This window comes from Bufo gargarizans, chromosome 8, assembly GCF_014858855.1.
Source record: "Bufo gargarizans isolate SCDJY-AF-19 chromosome 8, ASM1485885v1, whole genome shotgun sequence".
Taxonomy (NCBI): Eukaryota; Metazoa; Chordata; class Amphibia; order Anura; family Bufonidae; genus Bufo; species Bufo gargarizans.
The window spans coordinates 158,406,465-158,429,978 of NC_058087.1; the positions used below are offsets into that span (position 1 = coordinate 158,406,465).

Here is a 23,514-nt window from a genome sequence, read left to right on the forward strand (position 1 = left end):
ATGTACTATATTACTAAAGTCTCTGAAAACCCCATTTAAAATCCAAGAGCCATATTATTTATTTTCTGTTCTTCTGATGGATCGGAAGAATGGAAAACTAAAACTGTGACGTGAAGTTGAATATATGCATGTTTAAAACGGTAACTTTCCATAGGTAATATGTGTGCTGAGGTCAAGTTTGAGTACAAAAGAGAGTAAGCTTGCAACCTTTTTGGTATGAAGACAGTTTTTACACTTTTGATAAACAATAAATTTGAACTATAGAGTAAAATACTACATTACACCATGATACCCGTATATATATATTTTTTTTAAGTAGACACCTGCCACTTTACTCTCATAGGCAACTTAATGGCATTTTGCATCAAAGCATAATGTTCTTAAAAAAAAATGCTTAAAAATTAATGTTTGTGGCTAAACGTTTAACCCAAGTAGACAGCGAGATGGAAATACCTCCCAAAAGTCCAAACATGTGCAGGGTTCATACATATCAAAGTCTACATCCTCATATCTTCACCAGAACTGAACAGACCATAAACTGCTACTGTTATAGCATTCAGACTAAGAATTGGAAAATGTTTCTCTCTTTTGGGGAAGATGTATTTAAGTGAGGCCCCTCTACACAATTCTATCCTAGTGGTCAATTCAAATATATTTACATGAGAGAACATGGGGTCAGTACCTCATATGGGTGATGTTTGGTACCATCAGAGACTCAGTTCATTAGCAATAAGGCAGTTGAAAAATACCAGTTTCTAATCACTTATTTAGATAACTGGCTTGAAGGAAAAAAAATAAAAAACGAAATGAGAGCAACCTTGCAGTAATCAATCATTAAAATAAATAGATTGGTCATAATTACTAGATAATATTGACTCCTTCACCATTGATATGAAACTACTAAAAAGTCAATTTCCAATCAGAACTCCTATTACATTACTCCAGTATTGCCACACCTCTGCTGAAATCCATTCAAGTAGAATTGTTTACTGCAAGAATAACTCTGTACAAATCCTCTGTGTGTCTTCAGGCGATGTCACAGAATGGCCAATTGTTCTTGGGTCTGTGTAGATTTCATAGTCATTACCGCCCTGAGAAGAAAAGCCAGAGAAAAGGCGTTAAGTACTACCACAAGTCATAAATGATTCAAGGTTCCAGAGAGATATAATTGCTGGAAATGTTTAGCAATTATAACTCTTAATTTTAATGTGAATATGATATAATTAGGAGCAAGTGGCTGTAGAGAAGGAAATTGGAGACCTATTTAGGCCCCTTGCAGACGAGCGTGTCCGGATGCGTTCAGTGAAAACTGCGTGATTTCGCAAGGAAGTCCATTCAGTTTTGTTTGCGATCGCGTTCAAACTGAATGTTTACAAACAACATCTCTTAGCAACTATCCGTGAAAAACTCATTGCATCCGCACTTGCTTGCGGATGCGATTTTCATGCAGCTCCATTCATTTCTATGGGGCCAGCGTTGCATTATAAATTGCTGAATATAGAACATGCGGTGATTTTCACACAACGTACAAGTGATGCGTGAAAACCACTGCACATGTACACAGCCCCATTGAAATGAATGGGTCCAGATGCTATGCGGGCACAATGCAATTGCATCACGCATTGCACTCGCGCGGAATATTTGCTCGCGTGAAAGGGGATTAGGAGTAGCATTAGTTAAAATAAAGTTCATACAATAAATATGAAACCAACATCTATGTATTAAAAGGCATTAGCCACCAGTTTTATGCTGCCCTATGTGAAGGCAGCATAAACTGGAGAAGGAGACTTAATAAAACATAGCATTAATGCAGTAGTATTTTATTTCAGTCTTTGGCATAAGGAATTTAATGATTACAAGTCCTCTAGGGGGGCTACAAATAAAGTTAAAAAAATTAAAATTATGATCTCTAACTGATCAGGGGAAGAGGGATTGATAACATGAACAAACATTCAAGTTACCCTCACCCTTGGGCCATGTACGTTTACACAGGGAGAGAGCAGTAAGAACAGTAATAAAAAATAAATTGATCCTTATTTTGAGCATGAGTTTGCACTAAAAAATAACAGATTTTTTGGAGCATCAGTCTGTCACTTCCGGAGAAGTTATTTTTGACAGCAGAAAAAGTTCGCATGCAGGACTTTTTCTCCTGTCAAAAATAACTGATCTCTGACGGAAGGGACACAAACTGATCATAATTAATGCACAAAATGCAATTTTTTGTTTTTCTGTTCTTCTCACGGATCAGGAGAACAGAAAGCTAAACAGTGATGTGAATTTGCCAATAAAGTGCCAAGGGGTAAGGTTTACTACTTGCATTTTATTTTCCTCTGCCTTCAGCGTAGAACTACAACTACTTATTTCTAATTTAACTGTAGACTGAGGGGAAATGGATAAAGGTAGACAGTGATATGCATGCCATTACTCAATTTACACCATATGAAGTCTATAATAAATACTCACTGGCATGGTCTTATCGCCAAAGAAGTAGATTTTGGAGAATGCCTCCTTTTCAAGAATTCCTAGGCAGTATGTCTTGTCCCAGCCATTGGGAAACACATCAAAGCTGATCTGACCACCTATTGATCAGAAACAACTGGTTTTAGTAAGGTTGACAAAATGTAAAATTTACCCTTTACAGTGAGAGGACATGAATTCTGCTCAATTCAGGTATGACCACGCGGTCAGGTTTGCCGTTGCAGTTTTGGAAGGCAAAATCAGGAGTGAATCATAAAAGTAAAGAAAGTATAAAAGGACAGATATGACTACCCCTGGTTTTGCTTCTAAAACTGTATCAGGAAACCTGACCACGTGGCCATACCCTTATTCACCGCAGGGACTGATTGAAAGCACTTCAGAAAATTACCTATTGAAAACGTGAGGCCTTTTCCTTCGAACTCCTTTCGCAAATCTGCAACAAACTTGTCCCGAAAATGTTCTTTCTAAAGAAAAAAAAGTTATCGAAGAACATTCAGTTAAACTGGTCACAGACATATTTTATCCAGCTGAAATACATTTATGAACAAAATATTTTGATATCCGTTTCATCCCTCACTATTGAGGTTCGTAATGAATAGTAGCCTACTGTCCCAAAATAGTGACCTCTGCTGAGACTCCCAACAGAGCTGACCAGTTTTATGCAAGGCAAAATTCAGCAACAGAGCAAGTTTTCTCTATCTGTATGCATAAGGGGAGATTCATGATGAAGGGTTCTTATTACAGGAGCCTGCATTTCCTTACTTTAAAAGGGGTCCTTCCGGAATAATAAAAAAATAAAAATAAAATGAAAATACTTTAATATTATTTTATAATAAATATATTCTCAAATACCTTTCATTACTTAGAATGGCTTGTTTTGTCTAGGGAGCAATCATTAGGAGAAATAAAATGGTCATTACACACAAAACCTGTCCTAATCACACAGGAAGACAAGTTACTTCACCACACTGCGGAAAAGAGCTGCCTCGTCTTCCTCTCTGCTCTGCTTGTCAGGAATCATGATCCTGAATACAGGTGAATCTCTGTGGGAATGGAAATGATGAGGAGACATGAGAGGAGGGCGAGGTGTGGCTAATGAGCAGCAGCACTTGTATGCAGTCTCCATTACCACAGTCTCTCCCGTCTCCTCATCAACTCCATTCCCACAGAGATTCAGCTAAAGTTCTTATCGTCTGTATTCAGGATCATAATCCCTGACAAGTAGAAAGGAGGAGGCAGCTCAGTGTTGTAAAAGTAACTTGTCCTCATGTATGATCAGGCCAGCGGCCATTTTGTTTCCCCTGATGATTGCTCCGCAGACCAAACGAGTCATTATAAATAATGAAAGGTATTTGAGAATATATTTATAAAAAAGTAATATTTAATTAACCCACTTAAGCAAAATGTATCAAATGTCACACAATGTTTGATAAGTTTGGTGCTTCTAAGTCTAATACTTCTGTCTTGAGATGTTACTCCACTTTCTATGCCACCTCTTTACTACAGTAAGATTGTGACAATTTTAATTATTGGCTTAAATCAGCTTAGCAGGCTAAACACATCCAATTTCCAAAACTGGAGTAAAATGGAAAATGTCACAAAATTGTTGAGCTAAAAAAAAAAAAAAAAAAAAAGCCCAATTTTGTGAATTTTTTAAGCTACAATTCAGTGCAGAGCTTGATCAATTCCACCCTAGTGTTCACATTGAGATAAATGGTATGAGTTGTGTGGGCTAAGCTCCCCCTTGTGGCAATCAGAATATTATTTAACTCTTTGGCTTTGCAAATTAACTGTCTTTCCAAAATAAAAAGAAAGTTGAACATCTAGTACCACCAGATATAGGGTAGCTATCCTATAAATCAATAATTTATGATTATAGCTAAGCCAGTACCTCCTCTGCAGCCATTTCAAGGAGATTGACCTCTAAGTGCAGAGCAGAGAGAATTGGCTTAACTGGGTGAGAGGGCTTCATCAGGGTCTGGGAGGTACTATTTTTCCTTTTTGAGAGTGCCTAGTAGGCGTAAGGAGTCTTATAGGCCATGCAAGTCTCCTCTGTGAAAAAGGTATAAATTAGCAGTCTTTCCAAAAAGGAAGCTGTGCCTCAAATGTACTCATCAGTGCAGAGTAGAGAGAACTGGCTTAACTGTGCAAGAGGCTTTTGTCAGGATCTGGGGAGACTGCACTGATAAGGGGCAGTCAGCCCAAAACAGCATCTGCAGATGAGGTACTGGCTTAGCTATAATCCTATATTATTGTCAAGGCTTGTTTTAAAGGTCGAACATTGACGTATAGGCCTTATGTCTGGTGAAATTATAAGGAGAAATAATACCCATGACTCTGGGGCTATGTAATGCGAAGCTGTATTGCTGGTACTACTGTTTATTAGGAGGGCACCCTGCTTGCACTACAGTTTTGTAGGAGAGTATGCTCTGGTTCATCTTGAGAACGTATAAATCTTTAGACTTGACACTGTGTGTGTATATATATATATATATATATATACACACACACACACACACACACACACAAATAATTATTAGGAACACCATACTAATACGGTGTTGGACCCCCTTTTGCCTTCAGAACTGCCTTAATTCTACGTGGCATTGATTCAACAAGGTGCTGATAGCATTCTTTAGAAATGTTGGCCCATATTAATACGATAGCATCTTGCAGTTGATGGAGATTTGAGGGATGCACATCCAGGGCACGAAGCTCCCGTTCCACCACATCCCAAAGATGCTCTATTGGGTTGAGATCTGGTGACTGTGGGGGCCATTTTAGTACAGTGAACTCATTGTCATGTTCAAGAAACCATTTTTTCAGTCTTCAAAAGTCCAATTTTGGTGAGCTCGTGCAAATTGTAGCCTCTTTATCCTATTTGTAGTGGAGATGAGTGGTACCCGGTGGGGTCTTCTGCTGTTGTAGCCCACCCGCCTCAAGGTTGTGCGTGTTGTGGCTTCACAAATGCTTTGCTGCATACTTTGGTTGTAACAAGTGGTTATTTCAGTCAACGTTGCTCTTCTATCAGCTTGAATCAGTCGGCCCATTCTCCTCTAACCTCTAGCATCAACAAGGGCATTTTCGCCCACAGGACTGCCGCATACTGGATGTTTTTCCCTTTTCACACCATTCTTTGTAAACCCTAGAAATGGTTGTGCGTGAAAATCCCAGTAACTGAGCAGATTGTGAAATACTCAGAGCGGCCCGTCTGGCACCAACAACCATGCCACGCTAAAAATGGCTTAAATCACCTTTCTTTCCCATTCTGACATTCAGTTTGGAGTTTAGGAGATTGTCTTGACCAGGAGCACAACCATACATGCATTGAAGCAACTGCCATGTGATTGGTTGACTAGATAATCGCATTAATGAGAAATAGAACAGGTGTTCCTAATAATTCTTTAGGTGAGTGTATACATACACACACACACACACACACACACACACACACACAGTACAGACCAAAAGTTTGGACACCTTCTCATTCAAAGAGTTTTCTTTATTTTCATGACTATGAAAATTGTAGATTCACACTGAAGGCATCAAAACTATGAATTAACACGTGTGGAATTATATACCATAACAAAAAAGCGTGAAACAACTGAAAATGTATATTCTAGGTTCTTCAAAGTAGCCACCTTTTGCTTTGATTACTGCTTTGCACACTTGCACTCTTGGCATTCTCTTGATGAGCTTCAAGAGGTAGTCACCTGAAATGGTCTTCCAACAGTCTTGAAGGAGTTCCCAGAGATGCTTAGCACTTGTTGGCCCTTCTGCCTTCACTCTGCGGTCCAGCTCACCCCAAACCATCTCGATTGGGTTCAGGTCCGGTGACTGTTGAGGCCAGGTCATCTGGCGCAGCACCCCATCACTCTCCTTCATGGTCAAATAGCCCTTACACAGCCTGGAGGTGTGTTTGGGGTCATTGTCCTGTTGAAAAATAAATGATGGTCCAACTAAACGCAAACCGGATGGAATAGCATGCCGCTGCAAGATGCTGTGGTAGCCATGCTGGTTCAGTATGCCTTCAATTTTGAATAAATCCCCAACAGTGTCACCAGCAAAGCACCCTCACACCTCCTCCTCCATGCTTCACGGTGGGAACCAGGCATGTAGAGGCCATCCGTTCACCTTTTCTGCGTCGCACAAAGACACGGTGGTTGGAACCAAAGATCTCAAATTTGGACTCATCAGACCAAAGCACAGATTTCCACTGGTCTAATGTCCATTCCTTGTGTTCTTTAGCCCAAACAAGTCTCGTCTGCTTGTTGCCTGTCCTTAGCAGTGGTTTCCTAGCAGATATTCTACCATGAAGGCCTCATTCACACAGTCTCCTCTTAACAGTTGTTCTAGAGAGGTGTCTGCTGCTAGAACTCTGTGTGGCATTGACCTGGTCTCTATTCTGAGCTGCTGTTAACCTGCGATTTCTGAGGCTGGTGACTCTGATGAACTTATCCTCCGCAGCAGAGGTGACTCTTGGTCTTCCTTTCCTGGGGTGGTCCGCATGCGAGCCAGTTTCTTTGTAGCGCTTGATGGTTTTTGTGACTGCACTGGGGACACTTTCAATGTTTTCCCAATTTTTCGGACTGACTGACCTTCATTTCTTAAAGTAATGATGGCCACTCGTTTTTCTTTACTTAGCTGCTTTTTTTCTTGCCATAATACAAATTCTAACAGTCTATTCAGTAGGACTATCAGCTGTGTATCCACCTGACTTCTCCACAACGCAACTGATGGTCCCAACCCCATTTATAAGGCAAGAAATCCCACTTATTAAACCTGACAGGGCACACCTGTGAAGTAAAAACCAATTTCAGGTGACTACCTCTTAAAGCTAGTCAAGAGAATGCCAAGAGTGTGCAAAGCAGTAATCAAAGCAAAAGGTGGCTACTTTGAAGAACCTAGATTATGACATATTTTCAGTTGTTTTACACTTTTTTGTTATGTATAGAATTCCACATGTGTTAATTCATAGTTTTGATGCCTTCAGTGTGAATCTACAATTTTCATAGTCCTGAAAATAAAGAAAACTCTTTGAATGAAAAGGTGTGTCCAAACTTTTGGTCTGTACTGTAATTATCGTGCATTTATTGTGCACACTCCAACCAATACAGGTTATCATGAAGTCGCAGCTTCACCTAACACATGTGACATTCACATAAAATAATAAACACTTGCCCGGCTAGGCTCTAACTAACACAGAGTTTCCTGACTCACCTAAGTCCCTGTTCACACCCTGTGAACACGTGCGGCTTTCCGAGCCAATGTCCCACAGCCTCCTTGCTGTACAGAGCACAGTACGCCCACTGTCTTCAGTCCAGTGTCTCTTGGGGAATCGTGGTCACTCAGCCCTCCTGGCTTGGACCACACTGACAGAGCCTCCAGGCCTCTGGCCACAGGTACCACATTCCCCCCTTTCTGACACTCTGGGAGGTGCCTTATGCCAGGCTGATTACCTCCAGCTTCTCTCACCTGTGGTGGAACAGGGGTGTGGACCGCACTATCCACCCCTTCCTTACCTCCAACCTGCATGAGACCTGTCACTGTCTCACATATCCCCCTCCCCCCCCCCCCTTTGTTCAAGCCTGTCAACACCTGCATAACCACGGGAGGCTGGCGAGAGGGTATAGACCTGGCCTGGATGTAGGGAACAGCCACCCACCCTGCTCTTTGGCTGCTCCCAATAAGAAGCGGCCCAGATTGGCTTTACAGCCACACTAAGTAACCCAGTGTCAGCGAGCACTAGCTGCCGCTGACACAGAAAATTACTGGTTCTTATTTCACTGAGGCCAGGAACCTCGGTGACACGTACCTTCCCTTTGTTCTGCCAGACCCATGCCAGCAGAGCTTGGTTTATCACCAAAACCAACATCTTGCCCAACCGAAACTGCCTAAAGGCCTCATGTACCCATCTCATGGCCAGATACTATTTTCTTACTCTTTCCCGAGTGATGATGATGCGCTGTTGTATATTTTGATCTCTCTCTTTTTTTAGATCCTCTGGCTCCTGTACATGCGCCTCCCGTCCTTTCTTGGACTGCTGCAGCTCTTGCCTGAACTGTTCCCAGTCATGGTCATATCCCGACACTTTCTCCTTTGCTTTGCAGGGCTCCTTCAGCAGAGCATGCTTGCCCCTACTCACTTCTTTTACGTGCATCTGGGTTACTTCTTCCTTCTTTCCAACAGTAGTTACCCCAGCTACTATGGCAGTTTTAGAGACCTCTGCTTCTTTAGCGGCTTTTTACACTTCGGCCGCGGCTCCCTTTGGCTTAACTTTGGTCTCTGTAGAACCTGGGGACTTCACGTCAACCAACACATCGGCCTTAACTTTTTCAGTCTTTGTCTTCTTGAAGTCTCCAGTCTCTTTGACCGCCTTCTCATCCTTCTCGGACATGGCACCATACACTTGCCCTGTTAACCCCTCCCCCTCTTTCTCATCGAGGCAGGGGGCACCAGGGTCTTCAGCAGACTCCTTGTCTTCTGTCATTTTCTCCAGAGGCTCACCCAAGACACTGTTCTCCTTTTGTGGAGGAGTCAGGAGATACAGCCCATTGTAATAGCCCGGATCCGAAAACTGATCGTTCACCTCCTCGTACTTCTTCCCCAGCAGCCTTCTGGCTATTTGGAAGGTCTTGTATGCAGAGGGGACGTCTTACAGGCCTAGGCTACACGCTACCACGGGTCTGTGGTCTTCGGCATCCACATCAGCCCCATCAACTGGTTTAGCAGAAGCATCTTCCATCTTCTCTGCCACAGCCAGCACCACAGTGCCACCCTCTCCAGTCCCATTTTTAACAGGCTCTGGCTTCTTGACATCTTCCAGAGAACTCTCCTCTTCAGGTTTCTCACCTTCCACCTGCTGTTTGAGAGCACACTTAGATTTCTCCAACTCATCTTTTAAGCTCATGAGATTTTCAGTCTCTGCTCTGAGTTGCTTGTTCAGCCTCTCCAATTCAGCATGCTCCTCAAGCGCTTCTTCCAGGGCTTTAGCCAAGGAGAGGGCCTTTGTCTCCTTTTCCCCAAGCATCAGTCTCTGTTTGGTCACGTTTTTCACCATATCGAGCCGAGATGTATTTCTCTTCAGCTAGGAGCCAGTCACACGTCTCCTGTTTCTTCGCTGGATTAGACTTAACTTGCTTCTGGTGGTCCAGGTCCACCATCAGATCATCCAATCCTCGCTGAAGTTTGTTCTTGGTTTTCTCCACCTTTTTGTATGTCACACCATGTTTCTCCAGGCGCTGAACCACAAACTCCATGTTTTTCAGCAGTTTCTTTTCAGCTTTTTGCACAAGCTTGTGGGAAGTGCCCCGCTTTTGGGCCTCCGTTTCCAGCTGCTCCTTGCTTGGCTCTGCTGCAGCAGATGTAGGAGTATCACCATTCTCTTTCTGGCTCTCCTTCTTTGCCCTTTCTGAAACCTTCTTCAGTTGCTCTGTGAAGACAGCTAGTCCCATCTCTAACGTAGAGAGCGAGAGAGCGAGAGAGATCATCCTCCTGTTTGCAGCTGTACTGTCGTGTCAGGTCACCTACAACTGTCTGGATATGGGCTTCAGACCCTAGGCTGACGCCACCCGACTTAATTCTCATCAGATATAACTGTCTGGTCGCTACTAGTAACCACCTTTGTTTCACAGGACCTTGACATGGTAGCTTCACTCTCTATCGGTCACAGCACATACGTCACCTATACCGCTCGTGTCATTATTAATTCTGACCTCTAGGGGCACCTCTAATCCCCACCTGGGACACTTCCTTAGTAACCAACCAACATTGTGGAGACTGCATTTCCACCTCTGGTACGTGTGGTACACCCTCTAACCTTATCATATTTTCCTGCACCGTCAAACACTGAGCTGGGCTTTGCTCCACACTACTTATATGTATGTCTTCAAACCTTTTGATTAAGTCATATTGCGCTTCATGAAACATAGATGCAGAAAATAAAGTTTAATCATCAATTACATTTTTACCACCAGGGGGCGCTTCTCCCCTGACCAGAACCTGCAACGGAAAAGATATATCACTGTTACCATCACTTTGCACTTGACCAGCACCCTTGTTTCCAATGGTCAATATTCTTTCCCCATGCAGGTCAAAGTGCAGCTCCCTTAGATCCTCACTTAAAGGGACAGGTACAGGTTCTGCAGGAGTTTCGGCACTATCTGCAGAAGTGTCTACCTTACCCCACAGCAACAAACCGATATCACGGCCCAATACTCCCTCATGCATAAGCGTATCTGTAACATCAAGTTCATCAGTCTCTGTTCTCATTGGAGTCTCACGTTCAGTGAAAATCAGCGGATAGTCCTTATCCGCATGACTGTCCAGCACCTTTAATATTTTATCAGTCTCAGGTTTCAATATTGTGCTACCTCTTACCCGGGCTAGCATGGGATCCCGGATCCTGGTCATCCCAAAACTAGCTTTGGTCATGGGTAACTGAGGTAACACAGAAACCTTCCCCTGTGAAGATTTCTGCGAGGGAGCAATCACAGCAGGCTTATCCGCTTGTTCAGACACTGCTTTTTTCACATTGTCACATATTTTTGTAGCAGTTTCTCGACTGGGTGTCTTACCCCATACCGGCCAAGCAGGTAGCAACTGCCGCCGACTCACTGTAATGGGGTCTGCCACACAATCAACAAAAACGTTCTTACCCCCTGATGCCACGGGTTTGGCAGTCTTGGGAGCCGAGGACATTCCAGGGACATCTCTACCGAGATCATCATCCTTCTTCCGGACTTTGGAAGACTGTCCCTGCTTCCTGGTACCACGATCACCTGCAGACTCCGTGATGCAACCGTTGCTACTGGAAACGCCCTGGCCTTGAATCCAGACTTTTCCTGGATAGTCATTCCAGCCGCACCCTTTAGAATCTTGTGCACAGTTGCAGAGAAGATATGTACTCCTGAGACCTGCACCGCTCTCCACCTCTTTGTCTTCCCGAAGGTTGCCCTTGGCAACGGCATATCTTTGCTTTTTATCAGGAACTCCGCTCCACAACTGCCCAAACAATGGAAAGTCCTTGCCCAGTATAAATTCCACTTCCAGTGTCTCATATTTTAACAGCTCCCATTGCACAGAGCCATAGTCAGTCACAAAGGTCAGTGACACTGTAGTTTTTGTCTCTGGCCCCCTTGTTACAAAGTCCAGAATTTCAGGCAGGACCCAATACACTTGCTGGCGGGAGTCTAGAATGACCCCCAGCGGGATTCCCCCGATCACTAAATCGCAGGATTTCTCCCACGGGCTATACCATTTTGCAGCCATTTCCACTGATCAGTCTTTTGTACTGGGCTTCTGGCCCTTTAAATCCTGCACTGTTTGCACCACAAAAAAAAAAAAAAGTCCAGATTAACACCAGCAGTCCCTGCTCCTGCAAACTAGCAGGCTTCCAGCACTTTTACTTCTCAGCAGGGACACCTGCCCGCATCTGACACGAATTGTACGGGATCGCCTCTTATTTGGGGGTCATTCTCACAGATACAACTTTAGGACACCAGGTTTCAGGTCCAAACCGTGCATTTATTGTGCGCACTCCAACCAATACAGGTTATCATGAAGTCCCAGCTTCACCTAAGGCCTCATGCACACAACAGTATTTTTTCACGGTCCGCAAAAACAGGGTCCGTGATCCGTGACCTGTTTTTTCGTCCGTGGGTCCTCCTTGATTTTTGGAAAAAAAAAAAAAAAAGTAATTTTGGTGTCCGCCTGGCCGTGCGGAGCCAAACGGATCCGTCCTGAATTACAATGCAAGTCAATGGGGACAGATCCGTTTGACGTTGACACAATATGGTGCAATTTCAAACGGATCCGTCCCCATTGACTTTCAATGTAAAGTCAGGAGTCCCTTTTATACCATCGGATCAGAGTTTTCTCCAATCCGATGGTATATTTTAACTTGAAACGTCCCCATCACCATGGGAACGCCTCTATGTTAGAATATACTGTCGGATATGAGTTAGATCGTGAAAACTCATATCCGACAGTATATTCTAACACAGGCGTTCCCATGGTGATGGGGACGCTTCTAGTTAGAATATACTACAAACTGTGTACATGACTGCCCCCTGCTGCCTGGCAGCACCCGATCTCTCACAGGGGGCCGTGATCAGCACAATTAACCCCTCAGGTGCCGCACCTGAAGGGGTTAATTGTATGTATCATATCCCCTTGTAAGAGATCAGGGCTGCCAGGCAGCAGGGGGCAGACCCCCCCCAGTTTGAATATCATTGGTGGCCAGTACGGGCCCCCCACCTCCCTCCCTCTATTGTAGTAATAGGTTGGTGGCACAGTGTGCGCCCCCCCCCCTCCCTCCCTCTATTGTAATAATAGGTTGGTGGCACAGTGTGTGCCCCCCCCCCCCTTCCTCCCTCTATTGTAATAATTCGTTGGTGGCACAGTGTGCGCCCCCCCTTCCTCCCTCTATTGTAATAATTTGTTGGTGGCACAGTGTGCGCCCCCCCCTTCCTCCCTCTATTGTAATAATTTGTTGGTGGCACAGTGTGCGCCCCCCCCTCCCTCTATAGCATTAACAACATTGGTGGCCAGTGTGCGGCCTCCCATCTTCCCCCCCGATCATTGGTGGCAGCGGAGTTCCGATCGGAGTCCCAGTTTAATCGCTGGGGCGCCGATCGGTAACCATGGCAACCAGGACGCAACTGCAGCCCTAGTTGCCATGGTTACTTAGCAATAGTACAATAGTAGAAGCATCATACTTACCTGCTGGCTGCTGCGATGTCCGGCCGGGAGCTCCTCCTACTGGTAAGTGACAGGTCTGTGCGGCGCATTGCTGTCACTTACCAGTAGGTGGAGCTCCTGGCCGGACACAGACATCGCAGCAGCCAGCAGGTAAGTATGATGCTTCTACTATTGTACTATTGCTAAGTAACCATGGCAACCAGGGCTGCAGTAGCGTCCTGGTTGCCATGGTTACCGATCGGAGCCCCAGTGATTAAACTGGGACTCCGATCGGAACTCCGCTGCCACCAATGATCGAGGGGGGGGGGGGAGAGGCCGCACACTGGCCACCAATGTTGTTAATGCTATAGAGGGAGGGGGGGGGGGCGCACACTGTGCCACCAACAAATTATTACAATAGAGGGAGGGAGGGGGGGGCCGATGGGGGGCGCACACTGTGCCACCAACAAATTATTACAATAGAGGGAGGGGGGCCGATGGGGGGCGCACACTGTGCCACCAACGAATTATTACAATAGAGGGAGGAAGGGGGGCGGCACTGGCCACCAATGAAATTTAAACTGGGGAGAGAGGGGGTCTGCCCCCTGCTGCCTGGCAGCCCCGGATCTCTTATAGGGGGCTATGATACGCACAATTAACCCCTTCAGGTGCGGCACCTGAGGGGTTAATTGTACGGATCACAGCCCCCTGTAGGAGATCGGGTGCTGCCAGGCAGCAGGGGGCAGTCATGTACACAGTTCGTAGTGTATTCTAACTAGAAGCGTCCCCATCACCATGGGAACGCCTCTGTGTTAGACTATACTGTCGGATATGAGTTTTCACGAAGTGAAAACTTAGATCTGAAAAAGCTTTTATGCAGACGGATCTTCGGATCCGTCTGTATGAAAGTGACCTACGGTCACGGACACGGATGCCAATCTTGTGTGCATCCGTGTTTTTTCACGAACCCATTGACTTGAATGGGTCCGTGAACTGTTGTCCGTCAAAAAAAAAAAAATAGGACAGGTCATATTTTTTGGACGGACAGGATACACGGATGCGGCTGCAAAACGGTGCATTTTCCGATTTTTCCACGGACCCATTGAAAGTCAATGAGTCAGCGAAAAAAAAAAAGAAAACGGCACAACAGCCACGGATGCACACAACGGTCGTGTGCATGAGGCCTAACACATGTGACATTCATATAAAATAATAAATACTTGCCCGGCTAGGCTCTAACTAACACAGAGTTTCCTGAGTCACCTAAGTCCCTGTTCACACCCTGTGAACATGTGCGGCTTTCTGAGCCAATGTCCCACAGCCTCCTGGCTGTACAGAGCACAGTACGCCCACTGTCTCCAGTCCAGTGTCTCAGCACACATGGGGAATCGTGGCCTCTAAGCCCTCCTGGCTTGGACCACACCGAGCCTCCAGGCCTCTGTCCACAGGCAACACACTCCCCCCTTTCTGACACTCTGGGAGGTGCCTTATGCCAGGCTGATTACCTCCAGCCTGGCATAAGGCACCTATATATACACACACACACACACACTTTCGGTTTTGCTCCCATTTTGCATGAGCTGAACATTTTCTACATACACAAAAGACTGATTACTCTCAAATATTGTCCACAAATCTGTCTAGGCCTCTTGCACATGACCGTATGGCTTATTCAGTATTTTGCGACCGGAAAAAACTGATCACGTCCGTGTGCATTCGGTTTTTTGCTGAACAGAACAGCTGGCCCCTGATGGAACAGTATTATCCTTGTCCATTATGCGGACAATAATAGGACATGTTCTTTCTTTGAACAGAAACTGAAGGCATACGGAGTACCTTCTGTTTTTTTTTTTTTTGCGGATCCATTGAAATGAATGGTTCCGTATACAGAACGCAAAAAACGGAACATAAACGAAAAAAAAAATCCTGTGCAAGAGGCCTAAATTTGTCTTAGTGAGCACTTCTCCTTTGCCGAGATAATCCATCCCACCTCACAGGTGTGACATAGCAAGGTGCCGATTAGACAGCATGAATATTACACAGGTGTGGCATATCAAGGTGGGGGGGAAACCAGTCAGTATCTGGTGTGGCCACCATTTCCCTCAAGCAGTGCAACACATCTCCGTCACATAGAGTTGATCAGGTTGTTGATTGTGGCCTGTGGAATGTTGGTCCACTCCTCTTCAATAGCTGTGCGAAGTTGCAGAATATTGGAAGGAACTGGGACATGCTGTTGTATATGCCGATCCAGAGCATCCCAAACATGCTCAATGGGTGACATGTCCGGTAAGTATGCTGGCCATGCAAGAACTGGGATGTTTTCAGCTTCCAGGAATTGTGTACAGATCCTTGCAATATAGGGGCCATGCATTATCATGCTGCAACATGAGGTGATGGTCGTGAATGAATGGCACAACAATGGGCCTCAGGATCTCGTCACGGTAGCTCTGTGCATTCAAAATGCCATCAATAAAATGCACCTGTGTTTGTTGTCCATAACATACGCCTGCCCATACCATAACCCCACCGCCACCATGGGCCACTTGATCCACAACGTTGACGTCCGCAAACTGCTCACCCACAGGACGCGACACACGCTGCCTGCCATCTGCGCTGAACAGTAAAAAAAAGGGGACTCATCTGTGAACAGAACGCCTCTCCAATGTGCCAGACCATCAAATGTGAGCATTTGCCCACTCAAGTCGACGACGAACTGCAGTCAGGTGCAGACCCCGATGAGGACGACGAGCATGCAGATGAGCCTCCCTGAGACGGTTTATGACACTTTGTGCAGAAATTCTTTGGTTATGCAAACCTGCTGCAGCTGTCTGGGTGGCTGGTCTCAGGCGATAATGGAGATTAACATGCTGGATGGGGAGGTCCTGGGCTGGTGTGGTTACACGTGGTCTGCAGTTGTGAGGCCGGTTGGATGTACTGCCAAATTCTCTGAAACGCCTTTGGAGACGGCTTATGGTAGAGAAATGAACATTCATTGCACGGGCAACAGCTCATAGACATTCCTGCAGTCAGCATGCCAATTGTACGCTCCCTCAAACATTGCAACATCTGTGGCATTGTGCTGTGTGATCAAACTGCACATTTCAGAGTGGCTTTTTATTGTGGGCAGTCTAAGGCACACCTGTGCAATATTCATACTGTATAATTAGCACCTTGATATGCCACACCTGTGAGGTGGGATGGATTATCTCGGCAGAGGAGAAGTGCTCACTAACACAGATTCAGACAGGTTTGTGAACAATATTTAATAGTAATGGGTCTTTTGTGTATGTAGAAAATGTTTCAGATCTTTGAGTTTAGCTCATGCAAAATGGGAGCAAAACCAAAAGTGTTGCATATATATATATATATATATATATATATATATACACACACACACACACACACACACACACATATATACATACACACACACACACTCCATGAAAATGAACCCCTTAAGAATGCAAGTAGGGGTTATAGCCTACTATGAGATAAAATAAAGCAGCAGATTATTTTTAAACAAAGTAAGAGAAATGACCGCGCTGCCAATCACAGCACAGTTTTAACTATTACGAATGAACAGGGTATAACATTTTTTTTTTTTGTAAAAGTTATGTTTTAAGTCTCTGCACTGATATGGTAATTAGTAGATGCCCCTTTTAGCAAGAAAAATCTGTGTGCTTAAAAGTTCTGCAACAAGTCTGCTGTGTGTGGACTTACCTTTATACAAAAACTCACTGAAAAAAGTGGCCTAAACGGGTGAAAATGCTCCAAACCCATACACTGTAGCGTGTCTATAACCAGGGGAGCAATTACTCCGCATGCGGTCCGCAGACAACGGCAATCCCCAGCAAAAAATGCGTACAATGGAGGATGCTGGTGCAGACTGCACTCAGAAAATGGAAGCTGAGAGTCAAAGACAATAACAGGACAAAGCAGGGCACCTAACTACAACCTGGGGAGGTAAGTAAACCACTGGTCTTAGGCCTCTTTCACACGGGCGTCGCGTGTAAGGGCTGGACAAGATGCGAGTGCGTTGCGAGAAACGATTTTTCAGCGCGAGTGCAAAGCGTTTTAATGCGTTTTGTACGCGCGTGAGAAAAATTGGCATGTTTGGTACCCAGACCTGAACTTCTTCACAGAAGTTCGGGTTTGGTGTTGTGTAGATTTTATTATTTTCCCTTATGGTTATAAGGGAAAATAATAGCATTCTTAATACAGAATGCTAAGAAAATTAGGGATGGAGTGTTAAAAAATAAAAATTATAATTAAACTCACCTCATCCATTTGTTCTCGCAGCCCGGCTTATCTTCTTTCTTCTTCTTTGAGGACCTGGGAGGAAAAGGACTTTTGGTCACGTCACTGCGCTCACCACATGGTCAGTCACCATAGTGATGGGCCATGTGACGGACCATGTGATGAGCGCAGTGACGTCACCAAAGGTCCTTTTCCTTCCAGGTCCTCAAAGTTAGCATTCTGTATTAAGAATGCTATTATTTTAGTCCTATACCTATAGTCCAGAAATGCTATATTCATTTTATTATAACCGTGCCACCTACTTTATCCAATTCATAGAACTCAATCCGTTCCTCTTGGGTGCAATTCCTTCCAATAGGTGAAACATTCAGCATTCCATTTCGAAATTCAACAAATGTTCCCCTGAAATTACAAAACAGGAAGATGTTAAGATCTTGTTAGAAATGTTTGGTGCCATTGGAACAATACCCATTTCCCCTATTAGAGATGTCATAGAGGAGGGTCTCCAGCTTGGGATTTCCCTCCGTTAACCAGAGCCGAGAGCTCCTGCTCTGGAGGACTTGGCACTCCCCTCATTTAAAATATAATACACCTTTGTATACTTTTATGACTTGTGGTTGCCCACTTTTTTTTTTTTCTTTTCTTTTATATGGACGACTTCTCCTCAGGATAGGTCATCAATATCAGATCAGAGGTCCGACTACAGACACCCCTGCCGATAAGCTGTTTGAAGAGAAAGCTGCGCTCGTATGAGCGCTGCCTTCTCTGCTCCGTTTACCTGCTTGCTGTCGTAACGGCAGCGATGAGCAGGTGTAATTACATCTCAGTCGTCCCATTCACTTCTATAGGATGGCTCTGTAGTATTCACTTTAACAGGAAGGAGCTGTTCCATAGAAATGAATGGGATGGCGTAGTTGTAATTATGCTGTGGTTGCGACGGTGAGCAGGTAAACAATGAAGAGAAGGCTGTGCTCATACAGCTGATCAGCGGGGGGGCCAGGATAGGTCATCAAATATATATATATATATATATATATATATATATATATATATATATATATATATATATATGAAAAGCGGACAACCCATTTAATCAAGTACCCCAAAAGTAGTACTCTATAGTATTGAGCATTAATTCCAGTACTTATATTAGGACCATTCGCTTCTACAGCGACTAAAAGTGCGACTCCTTTACAAACCTTTTCTTTGGTAGTTTCAGTTTTGCAATATATGCCAGGCAATAGTTTATTATTTCTTGTAATAGGTCTTCTCCCAGGTGTGCATGGATGCTCTGTAACAACAGAAGCACACAGTAGCCATAGAACAACATGCAGAACGTTCTCCATATAATACATTAGTACTAATGGTGCCTGCAAAGGACATAGAAATGAAGCCGAGTGTTCGGGGTGCCAAAGTTGTCTCTAACCTGTAGATCTCTAAGGCCCATTTCACACAAGCGAGGTTTCTGCGCGGGTACAATGTGTGATGTGAACGCATTGCACCCGCACTGAATCCGGACCCATTCATTTCAATAGGTCTGTGTACATAAGCGTTTTTTTTGTTTTTGTTTTAACACAAAGCATCAGTTTTGCGTTGCTTGAAAAAAGCAGCATGTTCTATATTCTGCGTTTTCACGCAGCCCTGGCCTCATAGAAGTGAATGGGGCTTCAGTGAAAAACTAATCGCATCCGCAAGCAAGTGCGGATGCAATACGCTTTTCACTGATGGTTGCTAAGAGATGTTGTTTGTAAACCTTCAGTTTTTGTATTTTTGTAGTGCGACTTTCACCGAACGCATCAGGAGGCAATCCGTCACGCTCGTGTGAAAGGGGCCTAACTGTTGCAAAATTACAACTCCCAGCATGCCCCGACACCCTGCAACTGTCATGGCAGCTGAAACGTCACAGGTTGGAGAGAACCGATTTCTTCAGTGACAGTGGACGGGCCCGATGATATCACTGTATAACAGGCATCCCCATCTTTATGTAGGCCACTAGCCACTTTCAAATACAACAGATAGTGTTGCATATTAAATATGAAGAAGTTTATTAATTATATTACTGAGCGATTTGGATATGAACCTAGTTCTAGTAATGTAATGCCTGGTGTCAGCAGTGTGCACAGTATCTGGGCTCCCACATGACAGCCAAATTGCTATATAACAGAGAGGATCACAAGCTCCTTGAAACCGCAGACAATAGAAGACAAAAATGGGTGAATGAAAGGCCAGTGCCCGTATATTGCGGAGCCGGTTTGTGGGCCGCAATACGGGCACCGGCCAACAACGGTCGTGTGCATGAGCCCTCATGTGTATGGCCAGCCTTGCTTTTTGACACATCAAGGAGCTTGGGATATCTTCTGCTGGGTGAAACAAAAGTGACTAATGGCTTCAGTTGGAAATTTAAGACCTGGAAGGAGAACCTCCTCACAATCAGGGTGCCTTCATACTGTGTTGGCAGTACATAGGAGGATTTCCTGACACAACATGTCATTCATAGGTACATACATTTTTGCAGGATGCCTCTGGACGGAATAGCATAGTCATCTACACTATTCAAAGTATCGCCCCACAGGGGACAAATGGATTCTCTTTTGGCCTCTGCTGGGTTAATGGGGCCTGTGGGTACATTACACACACCGCGAACAGGACGGAACTGTGCAAGGTTGCATTTTGTTTACTACACACAACAGACCAATGGTATCCGCTACAAAACACGTTATACGTTGCTTCTAAATCTCCCATCATAAAAACACACTGTCCAGGATAAGGGCGAGATCACACTTCAGTTATTTTCATCAGTTATTGTGAGCCAAAGTCAGATCTTTCCATTATCCCTCATCTCTGTGTAGACATCACTACTGGTTTTGCCTCACAATAAGGGTCCATTCACACGTCCGTTATAACACTCCGTTTCCGTTCCAAATTAAACCGGAACGTTTTTTCAGAACCATTCGTTTCAATTGCCTCTGCAAAAATGTGGACACCAATCATAGTGCTGTCCGAATCACGAAATCCATTCCTTTTTTTTTTTTTTTTTTTTTTTTGAGTATGTGGATCCTGAAAAAAAAAAAATTAATTAAGCTTGTCCTACTTTCTGTCCGTTTTTTCGGGTCCGTTGTCCATTCAAGTCAATGGATCCGCATAAATGCAGATGACATGCACAAAACCATCCGAATGTCATACGATTTTGCGAATTCGCAAAAAAAATTAAGCCCAGCCCTCTGTGGTGAGAGAAGTTCAGGTCATCTTCTGCTCTCCTGCAAAATGGCATATGAAGTGGACCGATTGATCACTATGATCCAGGAACGGCCCTCTCTATGGGATACCAGACAAGAGGACTACCAAAATAGGTCGCTAAAGGACCAGTGTTGGGAGGAAATTGCCCATGAACTTTTTCCATCCTCCTGGGACCCAGGCAACTTAGCCAAGAGGGAAAAAATAAGTGAGTAAATATATTATAATACGTGTAATTTTACTTTTCCATCTGTCCTAGAGCAGTATACTGTACGTGCTTGTCATTTTTTTTGTGCCAATTAGAAAATTGCAGCTTCCAGACATGTGCATTCACTGGTACCCTAGCAACATCTATTCCTCCTCCTCTTTTTTTCTTTTGGAAGAAAAAAACCAAACAAAACGCAATAACGGAAACATAGAACGGATTCGGAAGCACTTTAGTAAAAAAAACTGAAGGTTGTACTGAAAAACGGATCCGCAAAAAAAGGAACGTTTATCTGGAAAGGTAAAAATACTGACGTGTGAATGGACCCTAACTGATGGAAATAACTGGTGTGAACTCGGCCTAAGCGGGTAACACTAACCTGTTTGCAGAGAAACTTTCCGTCCTTATATGCCACCAGGCCGTTTTCAGCGAACACGTAGTCAAACTTTTCAACAACTGAAAATAAAATGGGAATTAAAGAGTAAATGACTACAGACATAGTGCACATAGAGGAGACAGGGTAGATAGATTAGGGAGACTTCACATCACCGTTATCTTGCTGTTCTTCTGATCTGTCAGAGAAATAAAGAAAAAGAAAACGGATCCTGTATAAAAAAATTAGAATAATCCTGTGCATCAGTTATGCATGCAGGACTCGGCCCCCCTCCTCCCCCCAGTCTTAAAAAAGATCTGAGAAGGAAATGGCTCAAATGTATGCCTGTTTTTTTTTTTTTTTTTTTTTGCAGGATTCATTTTTTTATCTTTAATTTTCAGTTTTCCTGATGGATCAGAAGAACAGAAAAATAACAGGTGATATGAACTCTCCCTCACATAGATTAGATCAGGGATGGCGAACCTATGCCACGGGTGCCAGAGGGGGCACCCAGAGTCCTCTCTGTGGGCACCTGAGCCGTGGTAAAAGTCTAAGGCGTACCAGTATGCCTTAGACTTTCCCTGCCATTCATCAGCGCAGGGCGCACAATGAACAGCACAGGCAGCGCACTGAATGTAGACAGGCTGTAATAGCTAAATGATAAAGTGCATGGAAGATATACTGTACTGGACTGGAGTATTCGGGGTACATTGTCGTGTTGGCACTTTGTGATAAATAAGTGGGTTCTGGGTTGCAGTTTGGGCGCTCGGTCTCCAAATGCTTCGCCATCACTGGATTAGATAGATAGATTTCCAGTGTAGTCTTGTGCATTTTACCATCATCTCCCAGCTGTTCTTTAATTTTCTCAAAATCTGATCCTCCGACAACGCCAACCTTCACTTTTTTGCTCAAATTCTGCAAAAACTCCGCCATGTCACTAGTAGCTTTCTAAAATATAACAGTAGTAGGTTATTACTTTCTCAGAAATTGATCTTGCACAGAGCTGCTGTTCATACCCTCCACAAATTGCTCCTATCACATTTAGATAATCTACACGAATACGAGCCGATACACAACATGCACTAGGAGATGTCATCAAACATCGATGACCACCATGTACGAATATACTCGGGAGAAATCAGAATGAATCTTATTTCATTGTCTCCTGAGGAGCTGTCCTTAGGACAGGTCATCAATATCATACTGGTGGATAGCCGCCTCCCGGCACACCCAGCTGTGTCATGGACATGAATGGCACTACACCTCCCAGTCAAGTAGCCCAGTACCGTTCATGAACACTGACCAGTGTAGGGAGTCGGTCATCCACAAGTACGATACTGATGACCTATTCTAAGTAGAGCTCAGCGATATTACAGTCCTGCAATATCCTTGTAGTTAGTTGCAGTTTATAATCAATCTTACTGTCAGGCCATGTTCACACAGCACAGAAAATCTGCAGCTCAAATCCAAAGTTGTAGCTCTGAACACTTGCAGCAGAGACTTGCAGATCCACACACAGGTATTTGCCCAACTGGAATTCACTTTTTGGAATTCTCCATTTACTTGTATTAGATGCAGAATGTCAATGGATTGTCAGGATTGTGGCACAAAATCCACAGCATATCCTGACACAATCCTGAAAATGGATTTTATGGTGAGCTTGTGCCTATACACAACAGCCAAGGTGAACAAGCAGAGCTACAGTGTAAAGCATAGTGGAGGGACTGACCACCCTAGACACACTGTAGACATGCAGCTAAGCTCTGGTCGCTGATCAGGGCTGGTGCAGAAAGGAAAGGAAAGGCAGCCAAATAAAGAATAAACCTTAAACTACAACTCCCAGCATGCTATGATTAGTCTTCAGCTTTAATGGCATGCTGGGACTTGTAGTCTCAGAATACCTGGTGCATTTTACAGCTGATACAAGAACTGCACCTACCCTGAGTGACAGACATGGGACTAGTGATACTAAGAAGCCATCAGCATGATCAAGGACGTATGTCACTCACAATACTCCCATATACCACACAAAGCTTCCCTACTGTCACACAATGATGAGAGTCGTAGTTCCACTATCTAGAGGATGGCACAATACCTGCCTAGCAGCTGTCAATGTACCGTCCACATCAAACAAGCAGAGAGCATTTCCTCGTTCAGCCATAGCAGCGTCAGAAGCGGCCACCTGTTTCCTTATGAATGATATGTCCACTCTCAGCTTTCGTCGTCCGGCCACATCATAACTTCCTGGTCACGTGAACAGCAATGTGGGTTGAAACTGCAATTCCCA

At 44.3% G+C, this 23,514-nt stretch overlaps 1 protein-coding gene across 2 annotated transcripts; it reads right to left on the minus strand.

Moving 5' to 3' along the window:
- Positions 1 to 291: 291 nt before the first annotated feature.
- PMM2 (phosphomannomutase 2) lies at positions 292 to 23,469 on the minus strand. Of its 2 annotated transcripts, none has more exons than XM_044303452.1 (8): positions 23,323 to 23,469; positions 22,064 to 22,175; positions 21,234 to 21,310; positions 18,615 to 18,706; positions 17,718 to 17,817; positions 2,867 to 2,942; positions 2,464 to 2,579; positions 292 to 1,091 (listed from the first exon to the last, which is right to left on the minus strand). In XM_044303452.1, the coding sequence occupies exons 1-8, from the start codon at positions 23,386 to 23,388 to the stop codon at positions 987 to 989; spliced, it is 744 nt and encodes a 247-aa protein (XP_044159387.1). In that variant the 5' UTR covers positions 23,389 to 23,469; the 3' UTR covers positions 292 to 986. The 2 variants fall into 2 exon arrangements, with proteins under 2 accessions (XP_044159387.1, XP_044159388.1); XM_044303453.1 differs by having other exon boundaries at positions 23,327 to 23,459.
- Positions 23,470 to 23,514: the final 45 nt, after the last annotated feature.

Coding starts and splice junctions, on each gene's coding strand:
- PMM2 (XM_044303452.1), bottom strand. CDS start 23,388: ATGGCTGAACGAGGAAATGCTCTCTGCTTGTTTGATGTGGACGGTACA. Junction 17,818..18,614: donor CTGAAACTACCAAAGAAAAG/GTTTGTAAAGGA, acceptor TTGTAATTTCAG/GGGAACATTTGTTGAATTTC. Junction 1,092..2,463: donor TTGGCGATAAGACCATGCCA/GTGAGTATTTAT, acceptor TTTTCTTCTCAG/GGCGGTAATGACTATGAAAT.